This window comes from Melopsittacus undulatus, chromosome 7, assembly GCF_012275295.1.
Source record: "Melopsittacus undulatus isolate bMelUnd1 chromosome 7, bMelUnd1.mat.Z, whole genome shotgun sequence".
In the NCBI taxonomy this organism is placed as follows: Eukaryota; Metazoa; Chordata; class Aves; order Psittaciformes; family Psittaculidae; genus Melopsittacus; species Melopsittacus undulatus.
In genome coordinates, this window is record NC_047533.1 from 34,290,771 (window position 1) to 34,315,480 (window position 24,710).

The 24,710-nt window shown below is 45.4% G+C and overlaps 2 protein-coding genes across 2 annotated transcripts; both read right to left on the reverse strand.

Annotated features, from left to right (window-relative positions):
• Positions 1–345: 345 nt before the first annotated feature.
• ING2 (inhibitor of growth family member 2) lies at positions 346–5,106 on the reverse strand. The gene is made up of 2 exons (XM_034064718.1): positions 4,917–5,106; positions 346–1,648 (listed from the first exon to the last, which is right to left on the reverse strand). Exons 1-2 carry the CDS (start codon positions 5,104–5,106, stop codon positions 978–980), a joined length of 861 nt encoding a protein of 286 aa, XP_033920609.1. The 3' UTR covers positions 346–977.
• Positions 5,107–17,150: 12,044 nt separating this feature from the next.
• On the reverse strand, positions 17,151–20,785 carry CDKN2AIP (CDKN2A interacting protein). The gene is made up of 3 exons (XM_034064929.1): positions 20,492–20,785; positions 20,262–20,392; positions 17,151–19,498 (listed from the first exon to the last, which is right to left on the reverse strand). The coding sequence occupies exons 1-3, from the start codon at positions 20,713–20,715 to the stop codon at positions 17,997–17,999; spliced, it is 1,857 nt and encodes a 618-aa protein (XP_033920820.1). The 5' UTR covers positions 20,716–20,785; the 3' UTR covers positions 17,151–17,996.
• Between the last annotated feature and the right edge of the window lie 3,925 nt (positions 20,786–24,710).

Here is a 24,710-nt window from a genome sequence, read left to right on the forward strand (position 1 = left end):
TAAGAACTGTGGTGCTGCACCTACAGCCACACACGTATGCAAATACCACTTCAGGAAAAGCAAAATTTACATCCCAGGGAACACCAGTCATGTCTCAGCTCTCAGAGATTATGATGAAGATTTCATAACCTTTGTGGTTTCTGCTCCCTGAGATGTCAATATCCCCTTCCTTTCAAGGTTTATATAGGCAGTGACAAAACAATCAGAGAAATAGTTTTGGCAATAGAGAGATCATCTTAATAACTATGACATCAGGATGATAGACAGGACTCAAAACCTACCAAGAATTTCCAAAACTACATATACACCATAATTCTATCATATCCAAAAATTGACTCCCAAGTGTAAAGTCACAAAGACAAGAGTTTAATAATGACCAAAAAAAAAGGGCAAAAAAAAGAAAAAATAATAATAAAAAAACTTAAGTTAGTGGTACTTTCTTCCTTGAAATAACATCCTGGTTATATGAAAGTCACTGAAGAGGTCTGCTTGTAGCTTGGAAGACTTTTACAATTACAGCTGAATTCAAAAAACCTAATTCCAAATGTGTGATGTTAACACAAAAAACTGATAACTTAAGACATGGGGTAAAGAACAAATTCAGTTGTTAAGGTTCTAGCAGTTAAGCGAAGCCTTTCAATGCCTCTCCATAACATGAAAAGTTCTTCAGTATCTTTCCCACCCCCATTATTTCAAGATTCACAAGGTTCTTTTAAAGACTAATGGGGTTAAATTGAAACCAAGTGCCATATACTTGCAATGTCTTCTGTGAAAGTCTGAAGCCACCCTGTTTCAATTATTTGGTTATTCAGTGCAGAAAGTTAAGATCACAGAAGGTATAACAGCTTTTAATACTCCATTAATATTATAGATTAAAAATTATTGCATAGTCTTATGCATTTCCTAAAACAGCATTCTCTGGAAATTAAACATTTTACTATAAAAGGAGCAACTCTTTAAAACATGAATTGCTTTCACTACCTCGATCTTCTATCCTTTTTTGATTTGTCAGTACATTTGTCCATTGTTTTCTCATTGTCTCCTCTGCACTTGGGGCAATACCATTTTCCCTTTGGCTTGTAGGTGAGTCCAACACATGAGAAATGGAACCACTCGATAGGACACTGTTCATTATCACATCCTATCATTTCACCATAAGACACTTGGTTGCATAAGCAATAAGTTGGTTCATTGGGATCAATTGCAAATTCTACGGGTGAAACCTCTCTCTCTTGTTTGGCTTTGGAGCGTTTTTTCTTCTTGGAAGATTTAGATCTTTTTTCTTTAGGGGGCTGATCATCGCAGTCATCGATGCCATTTGCTATATGGCACAGATCACGGCTTTCGCTGGTTCGCTGGCGACGAGGTCTACGTGAAGATCTCTCTGGCTGACAGGACTCCATCTTTGCCTTTTCTATAGGCTTTTCATTCTCAGACAGATCTTGGAAACATTGAGAGTGTGTTTCCATTTGCCGAGCTCTATTCTCTACCAGTTCTAGCATCTGAGTAACTATCTGAATTTTTTCATCTCCAAGTTCTTGGCTGTTGATTAATGCACGCTGGAGATGCTGCTGCAAGCGTTTCTTCTGAACAGGATCATTTTCTGACTTGTATTTTTCATAGACATCATCTATTTCTTTTAATGCTTCTGCAAAATAAAAATAGGAATAATTACAGAAGATGGAACATGCTCAAGAAATCACAAATTTGTACTGTTTCTCATCAGAAATAAAGCTTTAATTATAGTATACTCTAGTGGGCTAGATCAGGTATTTTGTTGTTCAAGTTGCACATGGTCATCCAATCAGTGTTTAAGATCACAGTCTGCTGCAAAAGGAAATTCTCAAGTTCTGAGAAAAAAACAAGCTTATTTTAGACATAGGAAAAAGAAAGGATAACCCAAGAAAGGGGACTATAGCTGCCAGAGTGTAGATAGTCCAGATCTTGCCTCCATCTGAAAAAGCAGGAATTTCTGTTGAGAGCCCTTACCACAGTAATTCCAAACCCCTCGCTTACAAAGCAAAGCAATAGCTTACTACATCACAGGAAGAAACCTAGAATTCATATAATCATTTGATATCATAATATATAACACTCCAGAATTAGGATATCCAGGTCCCCTGCTTTCCTATTCTTATTCATGTAAGCGTTTGGCATTACACTTTCAATTAAGCATAGTTATGAGTATGACAACTGAAGTTACATAATAGCAAATTTACAATCAGGGTCTGAATCAACTTAAACACTCAAAACACTTTTCCTATTACCAAGCCAAATTACAGCAAGCTGATTTTAAATCGAGGCTGACCTTTTCAGACCAGGTGACCTACTGTTTAGTGCATCACAGGATACTGTCAAGCAACTAAAAGTGAATGGCTCACAGCCTGACTTCTAAGTTATTCTTACAGGTCACACAAAATAACAGGAAGAGTTGTGAATCTTCAGTAAAATTTAGTTCTTGGGAAACTGCTAATGTGGAAGGAAATAGATCAGTAGAACAGACAGTGAAACCTGATGCACAGTGTTAGATACAGTACTGGCTCTTTCAGAAACTACCTAAGGCTTCTATTTGAGCAGGCAAGGGAATTTTTAAATGATACTAAACGATCTAATTCTAAAGCAAGGAGATAGGCAGTGCAATCTGCCTTTTCCTAAAGACCCACGTTTCATAAACTGGCTTTCATTTTTGAAGAATTTGTCTATGTTATACAGTTGTGAAACGATTCAGGATTGTGCTAAATGGAACCACAGATACCATTCCCACGTTGTTCACAGTGATTCTTTTTTTCCTGCTGACACCTTGAAACAGTAGCTTAAGTGTGAACAGCCACTTTCTACTATAAATGCTTAAAATGTATGACAACAGGAGCCAACAGCATTTTGTTCTGTTCCAGATTTTCATGAGGGTAAGACAAAAATCACTGTCCAGTAACTCAGCCTGTTTTTAATCAATATTAACATTCCAACTACCACTAAAACCACTACCTTTGTCTCCCTGCACCTTCAGCTGCATCATTTGCCTGATGGTGTGAATGCAGGAGAACCTTACTATCTGTTCCTGAAAAGTGCAGAGTAAGGTATTTTGCATGATGTTGAGCTAGAAAGGCATAACCAGAGTGTACAGTATTCAGCAGCCACATTATCTCTCACCCAGCTTTTTTTTTTTTTGAGGGAGAAAAAGAAAAATCAAAAGCCAAAACGTGTAGGTGTAGTTACTGAGATTTTCCATATTGGGAATGCTCTGCTCAGAAGAGCTCACAAGCAGTAACAGCTTTTTCACACTGTGACACAGAACAACAGTCACCGTGCATTGATTATTCTGTGAAGATAATGCTGCACACACTTTAAAATGGATCAACATCTGTTAAAAGAGGAAAGAACTTTTGGACTAACAGAAATGCAAGTTCACCAAACTCCTTGCTGGTCCTCAACATCAGAGAAGGAATCCATATGCCCAGCTAAACAGCTCTGAAGCCCAAGTAAAAAAAAACAAAAACAAACCCAGACTCCCAAACACAAAGACAAGAAAACCCCAAACCAAACCAAGGCCAAGTGTTCATTACAGACAATCTGATTAATTTTGGTGGAGCTAATAAAAGCTAAAAGGATTTGTTTTTCAAACACAGAAATTATTATGTCCCTCATGTGTGAAATATCACCACCTTTTAAACTGGCACAAATTCTACCACACTGCTTTTAGATCTTTCAGGCTTGGGCCCGAGATATTTTTATCCAGTTTTTAGGGTTTTGTGGGGGTTTCTTTGTTGCTATTTTTGAAACAGTTGTAAGGTTTGACAGAACTAGGAACAAGCTTCTGCTTTGGCTTAGTATCATATTAGAATACATAATGGAACTATAGCCTGAGAATAAGAATCAATTCATTCGAGACAGGCCTGGAGTGCTAGCTAGCCACCAAAGCTCAGGTAGGGAACCTGCTAGGCAGTCCAACCTTCACTAAAAATTCAAAACTGCAGACAGGTCTATGCCCTTCAGACTTTAAAAACAAGAGAAACTTACAAAAGCCTGTTCTTATGTATCTTCCTGGGTAGTTAGAAGGATAAATGAAAGAATCCGTTTACAATAGCTGTCGTCTGAGGTGACCCATTCAACGTCTGAAAGGCCTTAACGGTCCCCTCTTCCCATGCCGAGGACAGCCTCCCAGGCAGCACAGGAGATGTGGCTCTAGCTCCTGCTCCACAGGACCGAATTCCCCCGACTCGTGTCCTGGGTCCACGCCGACGGCCCCGCTACACAGCCCAAGCAGCAATGCTCCTCGGCAACGGATCCCAAATCACGGTTAGGACGGGAAATAGAAGGGACCGCAGCTGCATCGCCCAAGAACGGGAGATGAAACGAATTTAACCGACACCGCTCCGGCATGCCGGAAGCAGCCATGCCGCTGCCTGAAGTTCAGGGCAACCTCCAGTTCCTTAGCCCCGCCGGGTGCTCCCCCTCAGTGCCCCGGATCAGCGCCCTGCGGGCCAGGGCCACGGCTCCTTCGGAGCAGAGGGAGCTGTAAAACCGATTCCGCGCCCCGCCTCCAGCAGCACCACCACCGCGTCAACCGGCGGGGGGAGCGGCACCGATCCCCGCTTACAGACGGGCCTAACGCCAAAGCGCGAGGTACCGCCGACTCACACCGCCCCTGGGGCGGGGCCGCCGCCGCGGGACGCCTTCCCCCGGGAGGGCCGAGCCGTTGCTCTCCGCGTTCGCTGGGGCGGGTGGCGGCCCGGCACGGCAGCGGGCTCAGCCCAGCGCAGGCCCCGGCTGGGGGCCCACCCCGGCGCCCACCTCCCCTCCACCGGGCCCGCCCCGGCTCCGGCTCCTCCGCACCGGGCGCATGTGCGGCGGCTGCCCTCCTCCTCCCCCCCCACCGGTGTTCTGTGGCGGAGGCCGTGTCCCGCGGCGGCGCCTACCTTGGCACTGTGTGTCCATCTCCCGCAGCAGCGAGGCGTTGCGCTGGATGTCCAGCGGCAGCGACTCCACACACTCCAAGTAGTCCTGCACATAGAGAGAGAGCAGCCGGGCCCGCTCCCCGCCCGGCACCGCCGGCCCCGCCACCAGCTGCGGCCCCGCCAGCATCATCCCCCCGCGCCAGCAGCACATCCGCCGCCGCCGCCGCCGCGCTGCCCGCACCGGGCGCGGGGTCCCTGCAGCGGCCCCGCTCCGGTCCCTCCTGCCGCCGCCCCTGTAGCCCGCAGGGGACCGAGCTGCGCCGAGGCGCCTCGGAGCACAAGGCGGTAAGGGGCAAGCACCCCGCTGAGCTGGGCCTGTGCCGGAGCCGGTCACGCCGCCACTGCTGCACAGGGTCCCGCTCCCCTTCCCGCCGCCGTGCCGCCGCCGAAGCGAAACCCCACTCGGAGCCCCCGCCCCTGGCCGTCGGCCTGCGCGCATGCGCGAGGCCCTGCCCTTATAAGGCGAGGCTGGCGGCCCTGCGAGGGGTTCGCATTCTCCCGCCGTCCCCTCTCGCCGGCTCCTACTGGCGCAGCGCGCGGCAAGGGGCGGTGTCCGCCGCGGGGCGGGGCCACCCTTAAAGGCGCAGGCACCCGCTGCTTCCGCGGCCGCCGCAGAGGGCATGGGGGCTACTCACGTCCCGCCCCTCCCCTCCCCTCCTCGCGCCAGCTGCCCCTTGTGTGGGCGCAGGGGGCTGAGGCGCCACGCGCGGGGGCAGGTGCTTTCGCCCTTGGGGCGGCGCCCGCCATGTCCGCGCCCCCTCAGGGGCGGCTGGGGCGGGCGCGCATCCCCCGCTGCGAGCACCGCCGGCTGTACCTGCGTGAGGGGAAGAGCGCGGAAGTGGCCGCCGGGTGTGAGTAGTCTCGATTTACCTTCAGTTTGCAGTCAGCTTCTGCCGCTGCGGAGCTGGGAGCGACCTGGCCCTAAGGACCGATGGTGTCGCAAGGGAGAGATCCATGGGGGTCTGTCAGGCGCGCCGCCTCCTGCTCCCGGAAGGTGTTAGTGTCCCTTGACGCCCTTCTTCGGTCAGTGCCCCGTGTTTATTCGCTCTTTCCGAAACAGTCTTTGACCCCGGAGATATTGAGTTTCTCTGAGTGTGTGTGTAGCTGTCATGGATTACACTTGTTCCCTGTATAGGCTGTGATGCTCTGCACTGTATTTTCAGTAACAACCCCGAACCTTCCCACTATTTCAGGATGTAATACAAAAGATATTTGAGCAAGCAGAAAAATGCCAAAGTTTTACATTTGATGCTGAAGCCTTACTCTTTGCACTGGGTTCGTTTTGATTGGTTGTTTTTTTAATACTTTGGCCTACAAAATAATCTGTCAGCACTAATGGCATTAAATCTTTTGAAACACACTTTTTCAAAGGCACTGTCTCTGACATGAGTGGCATGTGAGTAACTTGTATTGCAATCAAATGTATGCACACATTAAATTATTTGCAGATGGCTTGTGTATTTCTCTCCCAAACACTTTTGTGAGCTATATATGCCACTGTTTATTGATGGAGGGCAGTTTTCACCATGAAGTGAGGTTTGCACCAATAGCATAGTGACAGGCTGTGTGCAGGGAAGGCAGGTTTCTGCCTGGTATGCAAGAGTGTGCTCCATAGTCAAGCTTTTCTCATTGTAGTAGTTGATATGATGAGGTACCCAATTCTTACCCTCCAGCTGTAAGAAGCAGCAGTTTAAGCTGTGCCTGTCCATAATAAGAACTACCTGATTTAGCTTTAAAGAAGAGCAAAATGATGCATGATAAACTATTAACTTGGGGAAGCTGAGTGATATTTTATCCTGAGGAATCATTTAAGAGAATTTTAAATAAGGCATCAAAGAATTTTAGTTTTTTAAAACCCACTCTCCTGCCAACGAATCCCCAATTTTCAGAGTATCCTGTCTTTCCTAGGGCTGTTGTAGAATTTGTATAAAATGTTGGCCACAACGAATATAGTAGGAAACAGGAATAGAAATACACTTTTTCCTACTGGGAGATTGATATAAAGCAGAAATACTAAATGGTTGAGAGTTGATCCCCATCTCTTTTTCAGACATTCTTCTAATCTTCATGATAACAATTGGTAGGCATCAGGAAAAGCATAGTCTTGTGGAGTCTTGAAACATCTTGAGGAGACCTGTACATTTTGCAGAATGAAAAACACTGGGGGGAAATACATCTGCCAAACTTGGAAAAAACTGTCACAGAGATTATTGGATACAAGGGTAAAATAGATAAATTAAAAAATCCAAATCCCAGAAAAACCTTCTGTCTTACATTCCTACCTGAAGGTAAGTGGCCAGAAAAACACGAGTACACATACTAATGTTGTAGATAACATTTCAGGATGCCATGATCAGGAGTGGTGATCAAGCAACAGCCCAGTTTGCACAGAGGGGTTGTACAGTCTCCATCCTTGGATATTTTCGGAGCCTGACTGGATGGGGCCTGGCACAACCTGATCTGGCTGTGAAACTGGTTCTGCTTTGATGGCTTCCAGAAGATCCCTTCCAGCCTACTTTTTTTCTGTGATTCTGTGAATACATAATCTTTGCCAGATGGCTCCATGGTGGGTCCTGTGACAAAATTAGCGTGGTGAACTTTGCTGAATCCATCTGACCAGCCCACAGATCAGCATCTCACATGATGGCAATCTGCAAGTATTACTAAGACCACAGCCTAGTTCACAAAAGTATTTAAATACATTCTTAACAATCAACTCATGCAGCTGCTAAGCAGGTATCCTACATGACAGTGATTTTCGTACATCTACATCTAAGATGTTGAGTAATTGTAGCTGCAGACAGATGGCTTTGCCCAAGTCAGCAGTGTGTTGGCAAGTTCATAAAAATGAATGAAAACAAAGTTGTAGGCAGTTCTTTCAAGACATTCCTTTTTATGCTGAAATCACTCTGGCCAAAAAAACAGTAAGTCTGTAGTTCAGCGTGTTCATGTTCTTAAGAGGACACCTTCATCTTTAAATCTATAACACCAGTAAAAACAGCTGCTGCTTTTTGTATTGTGACAGCTCAGATTAATGAAGCTAAGCCTCATATAATTTTATGCTTCTTGTCTTGTTTTTGCATGAATAGATTTAGAAAGTGAAAATAATCTAGATACCTTCACTTCCATTCGCAGTAAACTGCTGAAGCTTTATTGTATGGTGCTCGTTGCTGTCACTTCTGAGTAACTGAAGTCTTTTATATGAATTCTGTCTTATAATATTAACAGATAACACTTACTGTAAAGGCAAAAAGCACTACCCATATACCTGTGTAAAAGAACCTGTATTAATATAAATGATACAATATTCTTTAGAAGGATGTTGGCTGCTTTGAGGGGTTGTGGTTTTGCTTATAGTAAGTTTGATTGGCTGTATTGTTCTGCCATCTGTCATGGGTTTATTCTGGGTTATTATTATTTATTTTTTCATTTCCCATGCAGAGCAGAAAAATAAAGCAAAAATGTCCATTAAACATTCATATTATTTAAAATTGAATGTTCATTACAGTTAAGTGTTAAATTTAAAATGACATTTTGGCTTTTTTTTTTTCCTAGCAAGAAACTGTATATGTGCACTTCATTCATATAATTTGTTACAGGTGATTTCAGTGCTAAATACTTGCTGTTTGTCACTATGAGGGAAGCAATATCTTCTCAGTTGAGAAGGTACGACTGAGATCAGCTAATGTTTCCTGAATTTAAATGCTGTCTGCTGCTTTTGAGTACTAAAACAAAGATTTAAATTGAATAAGCTTGAGAATACAGCAGTAACATTAGACAGGTCTCCCTAGGAAAGAAAAGCCTTAGCTTGCTGCATGTTTGAAGCCTCCAGGGGAAGGAAAACAAGAACCGCAGGCTGAATTTTCTGGTTTGATTATGCCTCAGAATGGTTAGGAGCAAGCACTTGGAAAATTTTCCGTTATTGGACTCCAGTTTCCAGGTTGATAGCCTCTGTGACCCAACTGTGTTTCTTCTCTCAATGGCTGTTTGTGAGAATAATCTGAAGATTTGTAGAGATGGGCAGGAAGAATGACCATGCATTTCCACCAATCCTCTCCACTAAATGGAGAATTGCCAGCTGGACGTTGACATTCACAGAGGTATCAGGGATGTGTTATTAGCATGTATAGCATAAATGCTCCATCCCTGGTAGTGTTCAAGGCCAAGCTGGACAGAGCCTTGAGCAACAAACATGGTCTAGTATGAGGCATCCCTGACCATGGCAGAGGGTTGGAACTAGATCATCTTAAGGTCCTTTTCAATCCTAACTATTCTGTGATTCTATGAAATCATAGCTGATTCCTGTCCTTTTCCACCTAATAATACACAAGTTGGCTAGATTTTTTTAGCTTCCCCTTGATAGCCCAGGAGGAGTTTCCGCCTGTGGAAAAAATAGTGAAAAGTAGCATTACTGATGATGACAAGTCCATAAGGGGCTATAACTGTGAAAGACCTACTCAGCATTTAGTGGAAGTATGTAAAGGATGGTAACAGGGTGCTTCTTTTAAGCAAATGGAACAGAACTAATTTTTTATGATACATTATTCTTGGCAGAATATATACTGCTCTGGTTTCCACGGGATGAAAGGGATGAAGAATTCTCCAAGATATCAAGAGAAAAATGTAGAGAAAAGAAAGAATTATTTCAAACTCAGTACAGAAGGGCTTTTTAAAAAGTCAGCTGAAGAAAGCTGTAGGTGATCATAAAGTTGTACAGAAAGGCCATAGTTGATCTATGTATAGGTGTTATTCCAGGAAGGGGCTATCCTTGCGCAAGCAACAGAGATTTGTCTGAGTAAGCTATTCTTCAAAACTTCTCTTAACATCAGGTCATCCAAAAAAGATTCTTCCCTGAAATGGCAGATGCCATTGCTTTTGATTTTCCTTAAATACTAGGTTTGATTTATGTGGTGGAATACAAATCATATGAAAACGACCATTGTTATTTTTCTCTTTCATTTACACAAGTGTAGAACATATGAAAATAAGACATGAGCCAACATCATATAATTTCAGTAAGGTGATAAACTAAACCAGTACATTTTCTGAGAACACTGGCATGTGTTTTTTTCCCAGCTATCCTTATCTTCAGCTATACCAAAGAGCTCCCTATCACCAAGTAACAAACATCTCCCACCGATCAGGGGATATATGTTCTTCCTCATCCAAATACAAACATCTGCTCAAAAACTGGAGAAGTTTCAAGTTTTCTGCCAATATGCTCTGAAAGAAAATCTCTTCCTGAGCCCAAATTAGTAATCAGTTGTCTTGTATTAACATGGAGAAAAATACAGCTGCAATATCCAGCTCATCTTTTTTTCTTCAAACTGATGGTTCCATTTATCTCACCACAAACAGAGTGAAAAATGGAGTGAAGCATGCAAAGTAAGTTTACTTTGTGCTTTGTTTAGTAGTAATTATTTACCTATTTCAAAACTTAACCAGGGGAAGTTTAGATTGGATATAAGGAAGAAATTATTTACTGTTAGGGTGGTGAGGTACTGGAATGGGTTACCCTGAGAAGCTGTGAATGCTCCATCCCTGGCGGTGTTCAAGGCCAGGTTGGACAGAGCCTTGGGTGACATGGTTTAGTGTGAGGTGTCCCTGCCCATGGCAGGGGGGTTGGAACTAGATGATCTTAAGGTCCTTTCCAACCCTAACTATTCTATGATTCTATGATTTTTACAGTTCTTCACATTCATCTTCCCTACTCTAATTCCATGGCTGTACCCAAAAATGTTTTGAGAAGTTGACAGGCCCACGGTGGGAGATGTTGAGGAATTCACTTATATGACATCATTGCTTCCATCAGAGCATTCTGCTGTATCATTGCTTTGTTTTGAGCAGAGATACGCTTCTTTTTGAGAGTATCTGCTGTTCCAAATGCCCTCAGGAAGCCAGCAGGGGCTGGACAACAGCAGCTTCTCAGAGGTGCTGTGGAGCATGCTGGCTGGCACAGAACTGCAGATCCTTAGAGGAGTGGGACACAGCTAACCAGTCGAAGAGCAGCATCTGGCTGCTGTAACAGGGACAGCTATATGGATCATTCCCTGACCGTTACAATATAGATCTGTCCACTGGTGGCTGAAGCAACATGTCCCTGTTTTCCTCTCCAGGAAACAGCTTTTCAGACAGTGACTCTTCTTCCTCATCTACTGTTTTAAATCATAAATGATGGGTGGATTTGCTTTCTGCCTCCAGAGTCAATCACTGTGCCAAAGAACTTAGGAAGTGTACAGATGATGTTTAGGGAAGCCAGGCATCAAATGGTAACAAATTAATCTTAAGTAAATATGTGGCAACTGTCTTTACCTTCTTACTTGAGCCCTGAAGCTTGCTCCCCTTTCATTCAAGAAAATGGAAGAATCCAGATGACCTTAATGGAAAAGAACTGAGCTCCTTTTGCCCATAATAACAAAGGATATTTTGTGTGCTCTTACCTGAGCTACACACTAACATTGATATTTCTCTGATTCTGCTACTCAGCACAGGTCGCATGGAAAACACATTCTTACTTCCTTTTGTGAGGAACAAACATGCACAATCACACTTTTTAATCAAGATTGTGAAACGAGGGCAGGCATTTACACCTGCAGGAAGTTTTAGTAGCTGATGGTTTAAGACATTCACAATACACTCCCATATGTGGATGTTAATTTTCCTTTCCAACTCAGGACACAAAAGCGGGAGTCATCCAGCCAAATATGCCAAATGAGAGAGAATATTTGTATAAGTAGGTCTTTCCCTAAAAATGTCTCTTGACTGTAAGAGGAGCCCAGATCTGTTGTGATGTCAGTGAAATGAATTCCACTACTTCTGCAAAAATGGGGTAATTACATGCCTGTAGTTACCATTCATGAATTGCAGAGTTCCCTTGAAAACCTGGGGAGAATTTAGGCATATGTCACTGAAACTCCACACCAAAGAGGAGGAATCCTTAATTTATTTCTCTTCTAGAGTGGATTTTTTCCTTCTCTTTGGAATCTACCTTTCCAAACCTAGTACAAATTATTAATCTCTAGTGCAAATGAAAAGTCACTGCAAATAGCACCGAAGAGTAATTTCATATCCCAAGCCTCTCAACCATCCTTTCTCCCAAATAATAGATGTGACATTTGCTCCAAATTAAGGAGGGATTTGAGGTGGAAGGCTATTGTCAAAATATGGGCAGAATCTGACTGAAGATAGTTTAACTGCAGTTAAAACACAGAACACAGAGGATTTAGAAAACTGGGCAAATATTTGTTAAATTGGCTTTCTTACTAGTGACAGTGTCTTTTGCCCAATACCATTCTTCTCTGACAGTGGCATTTAAAACAAGACATTTGGCAGTCCATTGAGGCCTAATGATTAATGTTACATGACCATCAGTAACAATTCAAACTTTAAAGGGCTGTAGGCTCTGATGTGGGAGCTGAGCAATGCTTTTTGAGTTGTGGGAATGTTACTGGAGGAAGAAAATACCTGGCTGGTAACTGCTGGAACTGAACATCCATTGCCTTAGCAACAGGCAGTTGTGCTCAGAAGTTATGTGCCATTTTCAAAGCTACCTGCAACTTATTTGAAACTACTACCAGGTATCCACATAAACCCTGTTTTTCTTAGCACTCATATGTGAGTCTTCAAATGTAGGTGGGAACTTCTGCTGTCATTTAAAAAAAGGCTAGCCAGATTCCTCACCTGTGAATAACACAGGTAATGTTGGTGACACTCAAGCAAGGGCACCTCTGCACTGGCAAGTATCCTAGCTCAGCCACAGAATCACTGGGGTTCCAGGGAACTGAACGGGTTTAAATTAACCTAAGGAAGAGGAGTGGAATTCAGCACAGCCTAAAACTTGATACCTCCTGAGGACAGTTTTTAGGGGGGGGTGGGGTGGGGTGGTGGTGGTGCAGGACTAACAGGCATAGATGACAATGTTTTCTTAAAAACATAACCTAGCTAATGGTGATAACTTTGCTGTGGCAGTAGCTACTGACAGACCCATCAAGAAGGCACACAGATAACAAGTTAAATGGACAAAGAGTGTGGCATATTACACACCATGCAAAACATTGCAAAAATGCACATTTTAGTTGAGAGAAAAGATTTTGTAAATATCCCGCAAAGCAGATATTACTGTTATTTGCTCTGTAGTTTGCCACTTACAATGCAAACGGGGACAAACCTGCCAAGTGAAAGAGGGAGACAGCACCAGAACTCCATCTGTGTGGGCTTTTTTCCCTCAGTTTCTGGACCACCAGGCCATGTCATGTCAGTATATTGTCACCTACAGACAAGATGAGTTTGAGTTTTGGTATATTCTCTTCTGTTAACAAATTTGAAGACCAACATTTGCCATAAACTTACAGTGAATTTTGTCCCCCCTGAAAAGACCAGCCCAAATTGTGAAGGTGCTGTAGTGTGATCTTTAGGGCCAAAAAAGAAAAACCCACATCAATCCCTGCCCAAGCTTCAGCTTGTCCTTCGGATGCTGCTTGCAGTACAGAGGGATGACAGCTCATGAAATGGTAGCTTCATATAGCCCTGGATAGATCCTTTTTAGCAGATGAAACTGGGACGCTGGGATTTTGTTACAGTTTCTCAACCAAAAAAAAAAAAAAAAACAACGGAGGGCTTCATACAGCCATGCCCTAGTTCAGTTGTTTCTTTCAGGATGCATTCTTTGGTAGTGTTTTCATTTGAAATCTCTGCCTTCCCAAACACATATAGCTGTTCACATGAAGAATTACAGCAGAAAAGAAACCAAGACACTCAGGTAGTTCAAGTGGCTGAGACTGCAGCCAAAATGGCAGCTCAAGCCAGGCAGTTTGTCAGCCCTTTGTGCACCTTTCAAGGCTCCTCCATGAAGCAGTCACAACTATCGCAGCTAGTCCTGCACAGAGCTGCTCCCCACTCTGCACACTGGTAGCTTCTGCCTAGCACAGGGGTCTGACAGAGCTGAGAAGATGTCACCATGAGGATACTGCTGGAGGAAGAACAGCACATGCTGGAAGCCAGTGGGGTTTGCTGCTCTACCTAAATACGGGCTGTGTGCCTGTAGCTTGACCAGAAACACACACACGGCTGGTGTAGCAGACCAGGGCTCATCACGGCAGCTTTGTAAATAGTGAGAGAGCACGACCCAGGGGAAGTGTTGGCTCTGGGCTCCTTCAGTACTGTTTGGGTGAGGGGAGCACTCATCATGCTTGTGGAGCCTGAGATGCCTGAATTTAGTGTTATTTTGGGGATCTCTGCCAGGGCTCTTCTGTCGTGCTTCACACCCAGACGTGATTGTAGGGCAGCAGAGGGCTGACTTCTGTGGAGTTAAGCATGTCAATGTGTTACTTGCTTGACGTACTAGAGGCAAGAACAGCACCTGCCTATGAATTAATTCAGCTTATCAGCATGGCTAGTATTTACATGTGTTGTTGCTGCAGGTAGCAGCATGCTGTGTAGTATCAGGGAGTGTAAGCATGAAACTCTGAGTGGGCAGATGACACTAGTGCCACGTGGTAGCACCAGCCTCCTCTGAGGGGTACAGGAGAGCAGAGGAAACCAGGGGTGCGCTCTGCACTCACAGCCCTGCATCGCAGACTGCATGAGGGACTGCTGTGCTGAGGAGTGATGTCTGTGCACTGTCAGACTTTGTGCTCAGATTTTCCAGTGTTTTATGTACTTCTGCGTGGTTCAAACAAACAAATGTGCCAGGATACTTCCATCTGGCTTCTTGCTTCTTCCCGGAACAGGACAGGAAGGCAGCTCTTTTCGGGCAGGGCCAGTGTCCCCCTGACCGAGTTTACACGTCTCGGCGTGAGCAGAGGTGGGTGCAGGAGCTGCTGCCGGGGAAGCAGCGCATACCCAACGTGTGCTCTGCTCTTCCTCCAGAGCACCTGAGCCCAGCCCCGCCACCGGTAAAACGGGATGGCCTGAGAGTGAGCCCCGTTCTGTTGGTGCGCCTGCGCACTACCTGCGTGTCTGTGGCCGTGACGAGAGCCCGCCCCGCACTCACCCGCTCTGCCCGGGGGCGTCTCGGCGGTGACATGGTGATGTTGGGGGCGGGCGGGGGCGCGACAGCGCCCGGCACTCTCTGCCGGCGGTCCGGGGACTTTCCCCTAGGCGGGCCAGGGCCCATGAGGAACCAGCGTCCTCCGTGCGTGGCCTAGCGAGCAGGTCTTCAGAGCATCCCAGCACTTGCCTTGCGCAGTCGCCGTCTTATACGGCCCAGAGAAGGGGAAAACACCTAGGTTAGTGTGAGTCCTGTTTGCCGCCCTGCTTACGTTTGTGCCGGTCTCTCCAGGCGACGCTCAGGAGGAAAGACCGCCGGACCGCCCCGGGACGCGCAGCGCTGCCGGGTGTCCGCAGTCCCGGTGCCGCTGAGAGCCCGCACCGCCCCGGGAATATGTTAAGCAAATCGAGCGCCGCGGCCCCGCCCCGAGGCGGGCAGCGCGAGCTGCTGCAGGGCTCAGGCAGCGCCTGCGCAGGTGGGTAGCCGCGCCGGGGAGGAAGCACTCCAGCGCCGCCTTGTGGCCTGCGAGCCGCACCACCCCATTGTACTGACGCTGGGAAACACGGGCGATGGCCCCCACTCCGGTACCGACAGAGCGCCCCAGCTGTGCCCGCTGAGCAAACGGGAGTCATCTGCCGTGACTGCAGTTTCCCGCACTCCCGCAGAGAAAACAGGGCCGGTTTTTGTTTCCGCTGCACGGTTTCATGTGTCCTCAAGACAGCTGTGCACTCACACGTTAGTGCATTTGTTCTGGCCGCATCTCCTCAGCAAGGTCTGACAACTGCTGCTAGAGGCCGGCACAGCACCTGTCAGAACTGACCAGGCTGCACAAACACCTCTTGCCACGGAGAGTTCTTCAAAATTCTTTCACTCTTCCTCTAGGGTTCATGAAATGTTAATAATTCCCATTAAAATACTTAATGCTTATGTACTTGTATGTCAGAATCTCCTTGTTGGGCTGCCTTCCATGCAGAATGTGAAATAAAAAGAACACACTTCAACTTTTTCTATTAAGAGTAGCTACAGACTCATCCTTTAATGAATCACAACCAAACATCAAAGAGGAATAACATTCAAAATTCTTTAAAAAAGGTAAGCTCAAGTCAGAACTTTATAAAAAAGCATCTAGCACCTCAGCCTTTCAAAACAGTTACCCTGCCACCCCCATGAGCTCTGTAAATGCTGTGCGCTTCACTTTACAGACAGCAAACACAGGTTTTCACATTGCAACACGTGCTGCAGTTCTCAACTAGAGACCTGGTGATGCCCAAACCAACAGCTAGAAAAGCTGTTGCCTACTTCAGAAGGCACAGGATACAATTCCTGCCCTGCAAAAAAGCTCACTCTGCATCTCCACCTGAACAGTGAGGATATGAAGAGATATGGCGCTTCCTGGCATGAATACCACAACTCCCAAACGCAGCACAGAAATTGCTCTGCACCAAGAGCACAGGCCAAACCTCATGCTGCATTGGGGTTTAATACAATTTTAACAAGTTGCTTTCTGAATGTCAGGTTGTGCTCCAGAAACATTGAGGAGGAATGCCCAAGAAAACTCAGGAGAGCGCAGAAGCACAGGGGTCAGATGGAGGAAGTTCTCAACAGGCCGTTGGGAAGCACATACGCCTTGCAGATTTCAGGTGCTACGAGCTGGACAGCCACCACTGTTCAGAATTGTGTAGGTACAGTGTAACAATGCTGCTGTGGTTCAGTCCCAGAATCACAGAAGAAACTGAAGTCTTTCAGTGGATACATCTACTAGGGAGACCCCAGGAATTCATATTCACTGCTGCAGTACCCAATCAACGGATCTGTCAGTCAAGTGTAAGGTCACCACTAAGTAATGCTAACTACTGTCATCAGACAAGCTCAAGTAAAAATTGCACTGAAGACATTATGTTTTTACAATTACATGTCATTATCCAATATATCAAAACATGCAGTTTGTGCAGGTATTCCAGGAACATTGAAAATAAAAGGTAACTGGCCACTTTCTTTGCTCCAAACTACTCCGTACATGGTGTAAAACCATAGCAAATGGAGGGCTCAGTTAGTGCGAATGCTTCACAATCCACTGTCTCTAGCAGACAGCAACATCTTCATTTTGCTTATCCTGGCATTACAAAGTAGAAATAGATATTCTATAGGTCCACCATCAGTTTTACAATATTGCAGCCATGAGTCCAAAGAAAACAAGTAATCCTTGTGGGATTACACCTTGAGGCCACTCAAAGTAAAGCTTTTATTCAGGTGTTGCAAAGTTATTGAAATGGCTGGAATAGTCAATAGCCACAACCAAAGTACTATAAAAGCACATCCCAGAGGTTTTAGTAGCAGTCAAAATATGCTTAGTATAGAAATCCATGTTTATTTCAAGAAAAATCAGCAAGTGCTATTTCACAATATAAATTAAACTTGCTTACAGAGTTCTGGTGGCTGATGTAGCTCAGACTTGAATGCCAATTGGTAATTTGCCAGTGTAATGTTAAATGGGATTAGGGTGTCATTTATATTGTGAGCATTACAAAAACATCCCATAAAAATAAGTGAATCAACTATTTTCTCTCCTAGTATGCACAACAGTGAACATTATGAACAACAAGCCTGAAACAGAGGAGTTCAACTTTTTGACTGAAGTTTTTTTTTTTAACAACTTTCAAGTATTATGGTCCCTATGTACACACTCCTACATGGCTAAAAAAACCACAATAGACAATTGAGCACACTGCCATTAAATCGTAAGAATTACAAAATTGTCAGGTTTTAAACAGCAAATTGTACCTTAATCATTTAATTAAAAATAGAAGACTTAGGTAGACTATTTTGCAAACAAACCAGCACACTAGTGTGCTATATATTAAGGCATACCTTTAAATGCGCACCTGTCATCTCTAACAAGTTTTATACAATTGCTACTAAGTGAGAGGACTATCATTGTCTTGCAAAACTGAGAAAGAAATACAAAATATCTGAAAGCCTACATTTTCAAAGTACAAAATTAACCTTCAGTCCTTGTGTTGAAATATTATACACAGTACAAACAGCAAAGCTCCCTACAAGATCTCACGAGGATTTCTTAAAGCTGGAGGTAAATTTGAAGGTTTTGATTCTTCATCCAGAAGTACCAAATCTTCAATTTCACTACCTTTGTATTTTCTTTTACAGATCTTCACAATAACTCTCTTCTTGAGGAACAGCTTCAAAGCTTCTCTTGAAGCAACTGCTTTGGCATTTTCCATACTTTTACCACAGCCAGTACCCAAGTAGACAGACTTGCACCTCAGTTCACAAACTATGTTTTCCAGAGAGCTTTTATTTTGAGGCAAGTCTGCAAGCTCCTTCAGGGGAACAAAAGCAACGTCTAAAGTAGCTTTTACAGACTGAATAGATGAGTTTAGAAGTTCCACATGATTTACGTTGGGACTGAAGCCTCCAACAGCAACCAGTTTCCAGGCTACAGCTTTGTACAGTCTGTTGAAAAAAGGTTGTCTTTCCTTCACATCATCGCTGGTCAATGGTTTGCGCAAAGCCTTAGCAGGGCTTTCGCCTGCCTGCGAGCCGCTCTTGGAGGCAAGCTGCGGGGAACCTGTCTGTGTGCCACCCTTTGAGGCCAGCAGGGAAGCACCTGCCTGAGCTCCACCCCGGGAGGCCAGTGATGAGGGACCCTGCTGAGCCCCGCTCCGAGCGGCCAGCAGCGAAGCAGCCACCTGAGCACTACTCTTGGAAGTCAGCAGTGAAGATCCCTGCTGAGTGCCACTCCGAGCGGCCAGCAACGAGGCAGCCACTTCGGCACTGCTCTTGGAGGCCAGGAGCGAGGAGCCTACCTTTGTGCCCTTGGAGGCCAGCAGCAGCGAGGTGCCTACCTGAGTGCCACTCTTGGGGGCCAGCAGCAGTGAGGTGCCCACCTGAGTGCTGCTCTTGGACACTGATGCTGCAGTGCTTGCTTGGGTTTTGGAAGACAGCAATGTAGCACTTGTTTGTGGGGTGCTCTTGGCAGCCAGTGGCACTGCTGCTGCCTGTGAGGTGCTCTTGGTGGTCAGTGGCACCGCTGCTGCCTGTGGGGTGCTACTGGCAGCTGCTGGCACGGCTGCCGGCACCACCTCTGCCTGCAGCGTGCTCTTGGCAGGTGCTGGCACCACCACTGGCACAGCCTCTGCCTGCGGGGAGCCCTTGGCAGATGCTGGCACTACACTTACTGGAGTTTTCTTTTCAGGTGATGGCACATCTTCACACTTGTTTTCCTTAGGTGGATTTGAGCAAGGCTTCTCTCCTGACTCTTTTTCCGATGAAGGTGGGCTTTGCTCAGTAGTATTTTCAGCATTAGCAGGTTTTTCTTCTGTTTTTACGTCTGATGCTGTGACTGTTTCATGATTTGAACTGCAAGTTGACTGGGAGATTTCTGGATCTTTGCTAGTATCTTTTTCCTGCTCTTTAGGCAGTGTGTTCTCTGTTTCTTTCGGGGCTTCTGCCTTGGTTGTTTTCACATCCTTTCCAGTATCCTTAGAATCTCTGCTTTTCTCAACAGCTTGCTTCTTGGAAGGAACCTCTATCCCTTCTGCAAAACAAGTAAAGTATGTTATGTTCTTCAATTTCTGCACTATAAAGTATCTAGAGACAATTTATCTATTTTCCAAAAACTTGCAGCAATAATCTTTGTTAATTTAAAAGGTATCTATCAAGAATAAACTTTGAACTGTGTTTTAAAGTTTTAACCTAGTATTTCAGAATATTTTAGTGTTAAAAAAACCAAAAACAACTCAGGTGCAAGATTTCATGTTTTGGTTTGGGACTGGCAGGCAAGTATGTATTTCTGTTCTTAAAATCCAAATCAAAAAATGATCAAAGTACATTAAACAAACTATCTGACCTAAACAACAACAGGTATTTTGCATACATGAACAATAAACATCTTTAGAATAGCTTTACTTTAAAATGCACTTTGAGAATTTCCTTAAGAAACTAGGTTTTGCCCAAAGCTGCAATGTCTGACTAGTGCTAAAGGCAGAGTAACACGAATGTATTTAAGCCGAAGTACAACAGTCTAGATAGCATTACAGAAATAATCAGCTTAAAGTTGTACCAGTATGGAGAAATTCAAAACAAGAGCTCTATGCTACTAAAGGAATATAAATGCATTACATCTATTTTACATACAGGTATTGTATGAAGCAAAAAAAGCACAGAGAGGAGCAACTATTAACGAAGAGCTTAAAAAGTAAATAATTCTGACTTCTTTCTAGGCCCGAGGTAAACCGAAAACGTTCAAAAACAAGCATTTTCTATACTCCTATGTATTGTCACAGCTATGATCTGCTAACCATTGCTACTTGATATGCCTCTTTTCTTCACCTTGGCAACCAGTTCATCTCTCGTGGTGCGGACAGGCGCGCCGGTCACTTGGATGCCTTCGGCCATTTCCAGCGCCTTCTCCATGACCTGCGGCGGGTACCTAGAAGGGCGACAAGGGGAAGGAGAAGAGGGGAGAGGTGAAGCCCGGCCGCCTCCCGCCCCGCCCCGCCCGCGGGGGCCGGCACCCGGCCGCACTCACCGGCAGCCCAGGAAGACGTGGTTGGCCCACACCATGGAGAGGGACACCAGGCGCTGGAGCTGGGCGCTGCCCGCCGCCGGCAGCTCCCCGACGTTGCGCAGCAGGAACTCGCGGCGGTGCCGCCAGTGATGCTCGGGCTCGCAGGCCCCGCGCAGCGCCTCGGCCCAGGCCACCTCCTCCGCCGTCCGGCCCAGGGGCTCACCCGCCGCCTTCACCGCCGCCATGGCCTCCTCGGCCCCCCCGGCCTGCAGCGGGAACCACCGCCCCGCTCCTTCCGGCCGCGCGGGATGACCTCAGAGCCGGCGCGCGCCGCGCTCTTCCCTCCTCTTTCCCCTTCCCCGCCAGCCCAGGCTGCTTTGCGGCGCGCGGGGGACACACACACACACACCCCAACGGTCACGGGGGTACCGCGCGGGGGCGGGGCATCGGCACCTCACGGGGGGCGGGGCGGGGCGGGGCAGCGCACCGGCCTGGGTGCGCCGCTGCGGGCGGCTGAGGGCGGGCTGGCTTGGGCTGGGCTGGAGCTGAACCCGAGGGGCTTTCAGTGGGGCTACCACAGAAGTTGTTGCGCTCAGGCTCGTACTTGGAGGAGTGGAAGCTTCCAGTGGAGCTGCTCACCTGCCGTGCCCGGCCCTTGGGCGACACACTGCTTGTCGCCCATCCTTCCCTCAGAGTTTGGGAAAAAGAGGTGGTACAGGCACAGTTACCTGCACTGTATTCTGCCTGGGCACAGCATGGGAGGAAGTTCTGCTTACAGAGTCCTTCCAGCCTTGTCAAGGTCGGAGTTCATGGGATCAGATCGTGGTTTGCCTCCTTGGCGTGTGGAGGGAAGGTAGTGGCAAGGAAATGGGTTGTAGTAGTGTCCTGGAGGCAACATTAAATGAGGGGTTCTGCGGACTGCTGGCTACGAGGTGTTCCAATCACTGCTCATGCCGCTCTGTCCTCATGTTGCAAAACTTACCCCAGGATTTGATTCAAAACTGCGTGAAGAATTTTGTGTGGAAAAGTAACGAGCACACTGAAATTGCCTCAATCTGCCGACAGTGTTCACCGAGTGCAGCAGAGGAGAGCTCTGAGTTCCAAAGGGCTGTCCCAGGAGAGCTGTAAGATTTCCTCCCTCACCACCCAAATTAGAAGTCTGTGTTTGCTGAAGTTTTGGGTTTTTAACAGCCACATGACATTGTGGAGTGAACTGTAAGGTAGATTGCATTTTAGGAATGAGTGTTTCTCCTTAAGTAACTTTAATGTCTTACTCCATGGAAATGGCTATGCAGTGTTTAACTTGTAGTACCTTTATGGTGCAAAACTGAGTAGGGAAGCTAAGCCAGAAAAAAAAGAGTCCAACGCACTTTTGTTCTGTATCTGTTAGAGTAGCAGTGTTTTTCCTTTGCTTTCTTGGTTAGCCCGCAAGATGTAAACTTGTGGGTTGGCAAGAATAACCCAAAGACAGAGTGCTAGCAAATATTAACGAGTGGGATGGGCCCAACAAACTCAATATTGTTTTGTTTAGCATGTAGAGGAAGAAGAGGGCAGAAAGTTTGTATACTCTGTGGTGTATGAGTCTTGAGTTTGTTTGGAAACAGTGTCAGCAGGTTTAGAAGCACTGTGCTCACCACCAGTGTAGTGTTGCCTATCTGTTTCCAGGCATTAATCATACCAGTCCTGCATGGCTATTTGGTAGTGTAGGCTCAAATATACGAAGGGCATGGTCTGTCACACTAGGCTTTCCATTTAGAAACAAGGTGGGCCTGTCTCGTAGACCTCTGGCTCTGTGATAGATCTTGACCTTCTTCACAGACCTCTGGCTCTGTGAAGATTCTTGACCTCACAGTCAGTGAAGACCCTGGAAGCGAAGGGTGAAGGGAATCCCTGGCAAACAAACTAAACTGGTTTGAGTTTGTGCTGGAGCCGAGATTACCCATGCTGCCAGCCTGTTCAGTGAACCAGCTTGCTTTCTAGCAGAGCCAGTTGGGACTTGGCTCAGGCTTAAGATGTACCCCTCATAGACAGGAATTCAGCCAGGCCTGAGTAGCTGTATCACGACTGTCTGTACTCTTACTGAGGTATCAGAACAAACAATACAACTGTGAATGCCCTGTCCCCTTGGCAACCATCAAGTTGAACTGTCAAGTGAAATAACTAAGGACTAGTCCGTGTCAAGCTGCTTTTATATACCCGGTAAGAGTAGGGGCTGGAAAGGGTTAGACTCTGGAGGATGGTAAGGGCATCCTGTGTACTAAGAGGGACTCCTGAAAGTAATGTTTTGGTGCTGCTGGATGAATGACAGCTCCTGATGTCAAACATCCAAGGGAGACCTCCACATCTCAGGTTTTCATCTGCTTTCAGTCACCCCATGTGCATAAGGTTATAAGGACTCACCTGTGAGTCCTTGACTTCTCCAAAAGCATCATTCTAAGGAGTGCTGGAGACTCAGCACAGCTTCAGAGCCTAGTACATTATCTAGTCTTAGAGTGGCTCAAGGACTGATTAGAACAACCTTTTTTTGCCCAGTTTTGGAGGTCAAATTAACCAAGAGCCATTTCACTTCTTTGCCCCCTGACCACATGTCAGAACACAAATACAGGTGACTGTGGAGAAAAGTCAGAGGACAGTCCTGCACATTTCTGGAATAGCTCACAACAGGGTTTGGCTGTAGTGAGCGATTTCTATGGTCTGGTACCTTACTGGCACCTTGCTGCTGTTAATTTTGGGTTATTTTTCTCTAATTCATCTTCTGTGTCAATGTAGCCTTGTTGTTGATACAAAGATGTATTAGGCCAAAGTCTAGCCTTTTGGCTTTCCTTCCTGTTTTTTTTCAGACATACTCTTTGTACTTTATTATTGCCTGCTTGAATCATTCTGGAGACAGGTTAAATCCTTGCTCTGGAGAATGGGATATGTCACACATGTGCACACACAGACAAACAGGTGTATACCTGTGATGCTCTCTGAGCACCAGGGACCTACTGTGCTTTGTGTTGATTAAACAAGTGTGTGTAGGAGAAAAGGGATAAAAACACTGCTGTTAATTTCAAAAAAGGAAACAAGTAGCATTTTCATTCTCACCCGGAAAGGCAATTTTGAAGTTAAACACCTCATTGATAGTGCTAATACTGTGCATTTAATTTTCAACCTTGGAAGAAAAGAGGTAGTTTTGTTCCCGCTAGGGAAGGAACTTCTAAATGCCACGTTGATAGTAGTGTTGTTGGAGTCATTTGGGGCTTCATAGTAGTTTATTTTGGCAAGATACAAGTAAAATCTCAAGGTGAATCTTGTTGGTGTCTATAATCACAGTATTGCACCTGCACTTCCTATATAATAAAAGTTTATTTCTACCTTTGTAAACCAATGAATTATTACTTTGTCAAAGTCAAGTCCTGCTGAAATGCAGAGGGCAGTAGCCCCATTGAGTTCAATTATGTTCTGTGCAGTGAAGGTTAATGTATAGTGATGCTCTTTACTCAGCTTAATATGAGAAGAGTGCCCTTACCATCACAGCAATGCAAAGAGAAAGCTCCAAGTTATTGCCACAGAAAGGAAATTACAGTGATATCTTACTGGCCTGGCACAGTAAATCTTCTGAGCATCTTCTGTAGGTTGATCCCTGCTGTAAGTAATAAAAAAAACACTTGAGAGATCTGGTTTACATTCATTAGAATGCAGCTTGAAGAAGGATGGGGAAGAGCAGGTTGTTGTAGGTCCCCTAGCTAGGCAGGGGACAGCATTTGAAGGGAAACGTTTGTGCATGTGCCAAGGTAGCCAGTCCTTACTATTCAGTAATCCTTGGAGTAAAAGACTTGCTAAAGGAGTATTAATGGCTACGTAGGCTTCTCAGTGGAAGGGCAGTTAGAGTAAATCTGTTTTTATTTCACTGCAGTTACACAGCTGTTGTTACACTATTGTAAGGAGCTGTGGATTACACAATCATCCATACTTCTGAGATTTCTCAACTGATGAAAATGTATTGCATAATCACAGTGGATAAAACTAAAGGTAAAATGAAGACCTTAGTTTATAATAATTTTCCTTTACTCTTATGTGCTTTTATTATTAGCTTAAATACTGTTCTGCATTTAGTAGTATCTTATACTTGAAATATATATCTGCATACCATAGGGTTGTCAGTTGTTTTCTTTTAAATGAGTTTGTTAAGCTTTAACTTAACCTTTAAGAGCTAAAGGTAGCATACCATAAATCTTGTTTGCTAAACTGTGCTTTA